A 7843-nucleotide genomic window follows, 5' to 3' on the forward strand; every position below is an offset into this window, starting at 1 on the left:
GAGTAGTAATTAGTACTCCGTTTAACCCACAAGAGCCACAAGCTCACAACCCACCCTATATATTCAGTTGGGCCATGACCCGACTTGACCGTAGTAGTAGACAATAAAAGGATGCAAAACAACTCTGAGCGGTTCACATTTCAAAAGCAAGGTTAAAATAAAACTACAGTGAGAGAGGCAGAATAAAAGCAAGGTCAGATGTTGTGGGCGTATCCTCCGACTAGGCGGCAGATGGCGGCGACAGCGGTGGGGGTGGGCTTCGGACTAACATTGATAGCAGTTGGAGCGTACTTCTCATTCGCCAACATCGACCGGCAGCAAGCCCGCACTAAAGCCCGTAGCGACTACGTCAAACAGCGTCTTCGGAAATTCTTAGACGATTGATCAACAGTGTCGTTTTTCAAGCTTTAGAATTTATTTTTAGCTGAGCTGTGTAATAAATCGATAGTATAATTTCTGAAATTGGTTTTATGATGATAAAATTAAGCACGTTATTTTGTTAGTGTTGTATTTACTATTGTTAGAAGTTAAAGAAATTCTCAATCGCTCAAACTCATTCCGTAATCTAATGCTCATAATTATTTTAGGTTTAGCAATATTCCCATCCTCCTAATTATATGGGGAGCAATATGAATGGGTTTATTTGGAACTTTTTATGGTCTCAGACTGTCAATGTTTTATGGTCTCAAACTGTCAATTTTTTATGGTCTCAGACCAGGATATGTCTCACATTTGATAACTAAGGAACCACAATTAGCTTCCGCAACTAACAGTCTGATCTTTCAAATGTTGTTAAAGCGGTGAGCATTTGGTGTAGAAAAATGATCATGTAAACGCGAATTGATCAGTTTTGTAACAGTGTACGTATTGCATTTTACAGATGAAATGGAGGATGATCAAACTATCTCTCTCAAGCAAGTTACACACTTACACAAGATAGGAAATTACACAAAGCTGCAAACTAGCAGAAAACAGCATTTGTAGCTGCTGTGGTGCTGTCGCCTGGAGGAAGTCTTTGTGTATGTCGGTGAGACTTCTATGCAAAGTAAGGCTGAACAGTGAACACAGATCAACCTCAATAGGGAAAACCATCTTCTCTAAAATATACTCTGTACATTGGTAAATTTGACGATTTCAGCAAATTTTCAAACAACTCTTGCACTAATCAAGTCTTCCACTGGAAACAGAGAAGAGATGCTTTAAGGAGAAAGAATTAAACATAGTTCCTACTTTACAAAAACCCACATTGTCGCAAGGGGTCAAGGGAGTAAAGAGCCAAAGTGCGGAAGTAACATTGGCAACCACAACGAAAATTAAATAAAGGTTTACCACCACAGGAAACAAGACATTACCCTCAAAAAACCAAATATTAAAATCATCTTCTTGATCTCCTCGAGTTATGCCCTTCATCAAGCCTTACCCTAGTTCCATTCCCTTCCATCGTCAAAGGTCTCTGCAGTGCTACATTGCATGGCTCCCGTGAAGGCCATGGAGGGCCACGTTGGCTAGACGGACTTGCACATTCTCTCTCCAATCCAAACCTAGAACTAGGCAAACCATGATCTCGTGGACCTTTCCCTGATTTATGCCTCTGTATCTCATCCCCACAACTTTTTCTAGGAATTTGTTTATCAATTTCATGACTCGAGCCATTGCCCCATTCAACAATATTAGATACACTTCTAAGTAAAGAAGTGCTTCTTCTAGCTACTTGATTGAATATTGATTTCCTCCCTTTGAGTTGCTCATCAACTGAGTGTCTTTTCGGATTCTTAGGTGTCATGGATGAATTAGTCAACTTGTAGTTGCTCTTGTAAGGATCATCAATATTCAAATCTATGGAATGAAGATCACTTTCACCATCATCGTCAGTTGTATTTTCTACTTCTCCCTCATCACTCTCCTTAGCTTCACTTCGACAAAAGGCCAAATCTACATCCCTTCTCTGATACACCCCATTTTCTTTACTATTATTACTTCTAAGGAACGATTCAAGCTCATTTCTCAGCTTATCAACTGCTGCATTTTTCTCCTCAAACTGAAGCTTGGCATCTGAGAGTTTCATTTGAGCTCTCTCCTCACGCAATGCCTCGGCTATTTGAAGCATTTCTCTTTCCTTTTGAAACTCTTCTTGCATTCTTAATGATTCTCTCTTAAACTCTGCTACTTCAGCTTTGTCTTCACCGATATTTCCAGCTAGCTCATCACAAACTTGTTCAATAATTCCTCTTGCTCTCTTCTCACTCTGAAGTTCCTTAGACACCTTTACAAATGACAACTTTGCCTCTGAAAGTTCTTTACCAAGTTTTTTGTTCAAGCTCTCAAGTCGTCTCCTAAGCTTCCTTTCAGCCTCGAGCTCTCCTGCTATGGACTCAACTGCTTGTTGTTCTTTGTTCTTCCATGCTTCCTTTTCTTCTGCAAAACGTTTCAGAAGGTAATTGATCTCTTTGTTGTCAGATTGGTCTTCCTGGATCAACTGATTGATCTGTAAGCGCGCCCTCTCAAGCTCAGCATGTAAAGCAGATATGAGAGACATGCTCGATGAAGGTTGACCATCATGACCACGCATGCGACTTATGATTTTCAGCAGCTCCTTAGAAGTGGTCAAAGCATTACTCACATCCTTCAAACGGCTTCTCCCACCAGCGGCTGATCCAGAAGGGGTCTGGCATCGAGATCTAGTCTCTATCTACATTGTAAAAGGGGGATGGACAAAAAAAGATGAATTATTTCAGAAAACTTTCCACCTTGTGTGTCTCAGTCTTCTGTAGAATTTTGATTAATATTTCATCACTGAAGCATCATCATATACAAATACATTATAAAACCAAATTTCATTGCCCATCAACAATCTTGAACAGACAAACTTTTATACAGTAAAATAATGGCAGGATTGAGCTGCATCATGTATGAGAGAATACAATGTATACAATCTGTTATTGTGAATTGTGATCACTACTTGTTCCTTGTGGTAGATATACAGATGTCCACTTTCTTCATGCTGTTAAAAATATATTTGGATAACTAATTTAACACACATGAGAGGCAGTAATGCTAAGATAATAGATATAGTACTCCGTAAGTGTTATGTAAGATTTGAGATTTCTTTGATCAAACTACTACCTACTTGGTATATCTTATCCACATTTGTGAAAATGGAAAGAAATTCAGACTTATACCTCCATAAAACTCGCATTACTAACGGAATCAAACTGCTCGATCTTTAGCCTCCTACTTATGGTTGATTCTCTTCTTCCAGATCGTTCCGTTCTCTATAAGATCAATACAGAAGCGATAGACAAAATATCAGTAACCTTTAATGTTCAACACAAAATGGACTAATACACATCATGCCAATAAATATGGATTGACAAGGTACTAAATCTACAGGAAATACGACTCGTGTGGTCTTACCAAATCAAACAAACAGTATTTATCAATTGAAACTGCAAATAAAACACATACTTGTATTAAAAAACAACTTTGGCAAGCCGACAACATACTAACTGAGATTCAAACAAGCAATACTACACAAGTGCCAAATAGTAGTACTTCGGAGAGTTCTTCTAGATTAAATATTATACAGTATACTAAACCAAACTCTATAGTAAACCCAAACTCGAACCGAGCTTTGACCAAGCCCAGCTGAGTACAAGCAATGTATGTTATGATGACAAATTTTCACAGTTCAAGCTATAAACAATGCAACTTCATGTCAAATTATGTAAAATATATATGAAATACAAAATCAAATCACAAAAAAAGAAAGAAAACCCACCTCAGAAACAGGACTATGAGAAGGATCAGACAAATGGGGAGGAAGAGAACCTGAATTATTCCAAGACCTCCTTATTTTGTCTCTCCTCCCAACTCTCTTTTCCTTCAAATACCCCTCCTCCTCCTCCCTCATTCTAGGCGATGGCATCTCATTCATCTCCCACAATGTAGCCGCCAATTTCCGTGCAGAAACAGGTGGTTGCCCGTTCCCCTGCCCCTGCCCAGACCTTGACCTTCCTGAGAGGCTCGGCGGATACCGCGGCGAAGCGACTGCTACCCGTAAAACAACCGACGGTGACCTAGACCCCACCATTCGCCAAGTGGGTACTGGAGTAGTGGATCCACCCCCTCCTCCTCCTCCCCCGCCCCCACATCCTTTTTTTCTTGCCAAAATTGCCCTTTTATATTTGTAGTGCTGGATCACAGATGATGTTGATGAAGATGGTGAACAACCCCTTTTCCTGATGTTTGTTGCATCACCTATTAACCTTTCCATCTTTTTGGAAATTACACGGAAAATCGTGAGCCCTGAAATTGCTCAAGTTAAGCCATTTCTGAACTCAAATTGACAAATATTTAACCAATTGGAAATAGAAGAACTGGGTTATCATGGGAACGAGAATTGAAGTTCAAAAATCTGAAATGTTGAATCAAAATTTGACCTTATTTTGTATCAAAAAGAAGAATTAAGCTAATTTAACTCAAATTGAGTACAAAAGATGGCAACTTTAGTAAGTTTTAGAAGATTTGAGCAACTGGGTATTCTTGAAAATCAGAAATTAAGGTAAAGAAAACAAGAGTCATTAGATCAAAATCTGAGGAAGGTTGAAAAAAATGAGGAAGGTTGAAAAAAATGATGAATTGATGAGAAAAAAGGAAAGTTGGTATGACAAAATTCACACACAATTGAGAGAAAAAAACGTGATCAGAGCTGGCGTTTTAGAGGGCGTAAAGGTGAAGGAAAAGGAAAGAGAAAGAAAGAAAGGAAATGATGGTGGTGGGAGGATGAGTGTGTAATGTCATGTGAGAAGATGACATGTAAAATTGTGAATGGCCAGCATGAAATGTCAAAATTCCCTTTTTTGGACATACGACTTGCCTCATCTTTGGTTTTTGAATTATTTTGGCAGAAGATTCCTTGTGTAGCTGCTTTTGAATGAATGAATGTTTGAATGAATAGGAGGCATGGCTGCTACTAAAGTAGATTTGTAGTTGTGGTTGTCTCTTATAACCCCATCCGTTGGTTGGACTTGTTGTGGACTAATTCAAGACCCACCTAAACCAAGGCCCTCTAGTATGTTGACTTAAGTCCAAGTTCTTAATAGGCCCATTAGGGATGGTATTTGTTAGACATCGTGACTAACTGTGTTCAAAATTACCTCACCCGTACACCCATTTTTAAAAAATTGGGTACCTTTTCATCTTTTTTCAAGAATAAGTGGGTCGGGTACCTGACCTGGTAAAAGGTCATGCTAACGGGACAGGTCATGGGTTGGATGTTTATCTTTATCGGGTACCCGCAAATCTGAGAACTTGAACAATTATCTTACCTACCGTTTGGTAGTCGGTAATAATGGTGAGAATGGAAATAAATATACGCAGTGAGTGTTATTTAGTAAGAAAGTAACATCATGATGTCTGTTAGATAATGCCTTGAATCAGTCAAGCCCCTTACTGCAACGCCCCAGCACGGTATCTGTTATTCTGGACTAGGGTTATCTGTTTTGGGTCTATTTTATGGGCTTTTCCGCATATGACTAGAGAGTACTACTCCAATATAAACTCTCTAGGTCATAACCTATTCGTATTCTGTAATTTGTACTTCTCAAGATCAATAAAACTTTCCTCCCCTCTGCCTGTGGACGTAGCTAACACATTGTTAGTGAACCACGTTAAATTCTCTGTGTTCTTTATTACGTTATTTATTCTTTCTTTGCATTCGTTATAACAATGTCCATAGTAATGAAATTTTGTCTCAAACATGATGTTTTTCTTCAAAAATTTGCATTGCTAACTAATATCATTCCCCAAATGATAATGGATAGTAATATAAATTTATAGAGAAGAATAGATAATTTTGAGTGAACTAACATTACAATGGGAATGTATGTTAATTATCCTAATAAGTTTACATACAAATTCATTCCTATTTATACTATTTATAGTCGGCTACCTAACGGATCGTAGGGGTACCTGAGATCTTTGTACCCTGCAATTAAATTGTGCCAATTAAGCAAGGAAAATTTTGGTGTAGGGGGATAACTGAAGTATGGGCCGGGGAAATATTTTCAGTAATTGCGCCATAATGCCTGTTTGAGCTGGAATATCAGTGCCTAAAATCGTACTCAAAGTTAAGCGCCCAAACTTTCAGTTGGGAAGTGATTAATCCAAGTAAAATTTTGCTTTTTTTAAGAAAATTCACATTTTTTAAAAGTTGATTTTCTTGAAATAAGTGAAATTCTTCCTTGGATTTATCATTTATCCTTTCAGCTTTTTTTTTAAAAATGAAATACTTCAGGTGATTTCATAACTGTCGTTGTAACTGTATCAACATCATCGATTAAATATTACCGAACTAAACTGAAATAAGGTGACTTTCTTATAATTATAGTTCACTTAAGTTTTATTGCTGAATCGAATTCAGAAATTAGTATGATTCATTGTCGTGTTATATATATATACACATATTTTTCTCTTATCTTACTTTCATTAATTCCACTTTTTTCTCCTTCTTTTTTCTTTTTTTTACTTCTGCTCCTTTCTGGTTTGATTGGTGACAATAACGATCTCCTACGACGATTCATGTTAGCCGACCCCAAATCATTTTGGGACTAAGGCTTTGTTGTTGTTGTTGTTGTTGTTGTTATGAATAAATAACTATTGGAGATGATTTCGAATTATTCTACATCTTTAATTTGTCCATTTTTCATATATAATAGAACAATAAGTTTATTTTATTCATTAGTTTTTGAACATATATGGATCATAACACACAAGTCATTAACTAGATATGATTTTACAAATACTAAAAACCCAGAAAGGATAATAAACACTTCTTAGGCTCTGTTCTGTTCGACTTATTTTGACTTATTTCAGACAAAATAAGTTCAGATAATATAAGTTCAGAAAAATAAGTTTTTCTCAAACATTTTTACACACAAATAATTTTATTTCAGACAAAATAGGTTTTTTCAGATAAAACATGTTCAGATAAATTTAGTTAAGTCCAAATAAGTTAAGATAAGTTCAGCTAAGTTCAGATAAGTTTAGATAATATAGTTCAATCGAAATAAGTCGAATAGAACGGAACCTTAGTCTTACAAAAAAGGATACACTACACCATCAAAATAAAACAAATTGGATAATTAGTACCTAGTAGTCTTTAAAAAAGAAAACCAACTCCAATTTAAGGACACGTAAGCAACGTTGTTTTGAAGACATATGGCGGATACATAATCATCATGCATTTTACTTTGCCACGTGTCATTACCTTATTCCAATCCTTTTTACTAAGCCACGTGCATGTACAATCACCACATTGTTCAATGCTTCCACCTTTTCATCTTCCTTCAATATTGAATGCACAACTTCAATGTTACATAAATATGAAAAGAAATAAACTTCAATGTTACAACTTTAATGATTCCACCTTTTCATCTTTCTTCAATATGAATTGAAACGGCAACATGTTTTAAAAAACAATCAATGAGCCATTTAATACATTATTGAAACGACATCATGTTTTAATGGATTTTGTAGTTAAGTGCTCGGTATTTATCAGACCACATTCAATCTTCCATTTTCTTTTCAATTACGTTCTCTATTCTATGATCTTCATCCTCTTTTAATTTTGTACTTTAAGACGATTTAAATAGTTATATATTCATTTTGGTTTGCTTATAATTATCCCATCTACATCACATGTAAGCATAACTCCGATCTGTAAATTTTTGGTTGTTTTGGCCTCAGGTATTATCCAATCATTCGTGTATACTCAAGATGGTTAGAATTACTCTGTAATTTTTTTCGGTTCTTGAACTCATTATAACCAAGATATTTCCCTAAT

At 36.5% G+C, this 7843-nt stretch overlaps 1 protein-coding gene across 1 annotated transcript; it reads right to left on the minus strand.

The window, feature by feature from the left end:
• Positions 1–830: 830 nt before the first annotated feature.
• Positions 831–4960, minus strand: LOC110777396 (uncharacterized protein At5g41620). Its single transcript, XM_021982001.2, has 3 exons — positions 3779–4960; positions 3180–3272; positions 831–2689 (listed from the first exon to the last, which is right to left on the minus strand). The coding sequence occupies exons 1-3, from the start codon at positions 4271–4273 to the stop codon at positions 1376–1378; spliced, it is 1902 nt and encodes a 633-aa protein (XP_021837693.2). The 5' UTR covers positions 4274–4960; the 3' UTR covers positions 831–1375.
• Between the last annotated feature and the right edge of the window lie 2883 nt (positions 4961–7843).

This window comes from Spinacia oleracea, chromosome 2, assembly GCF_020520425.1.
Source record: "Spinacia oleracea cultivar Varoflay chromosome 2, BTI_SOV_V1, whole genome shotgun sequence".
NCBI lineage: Eukaryota > Viridiplantae > Streptophyta > Magnoliopsida > Caryophyllales > Amaranthaceae > Spinacia > Spinacia oleracea.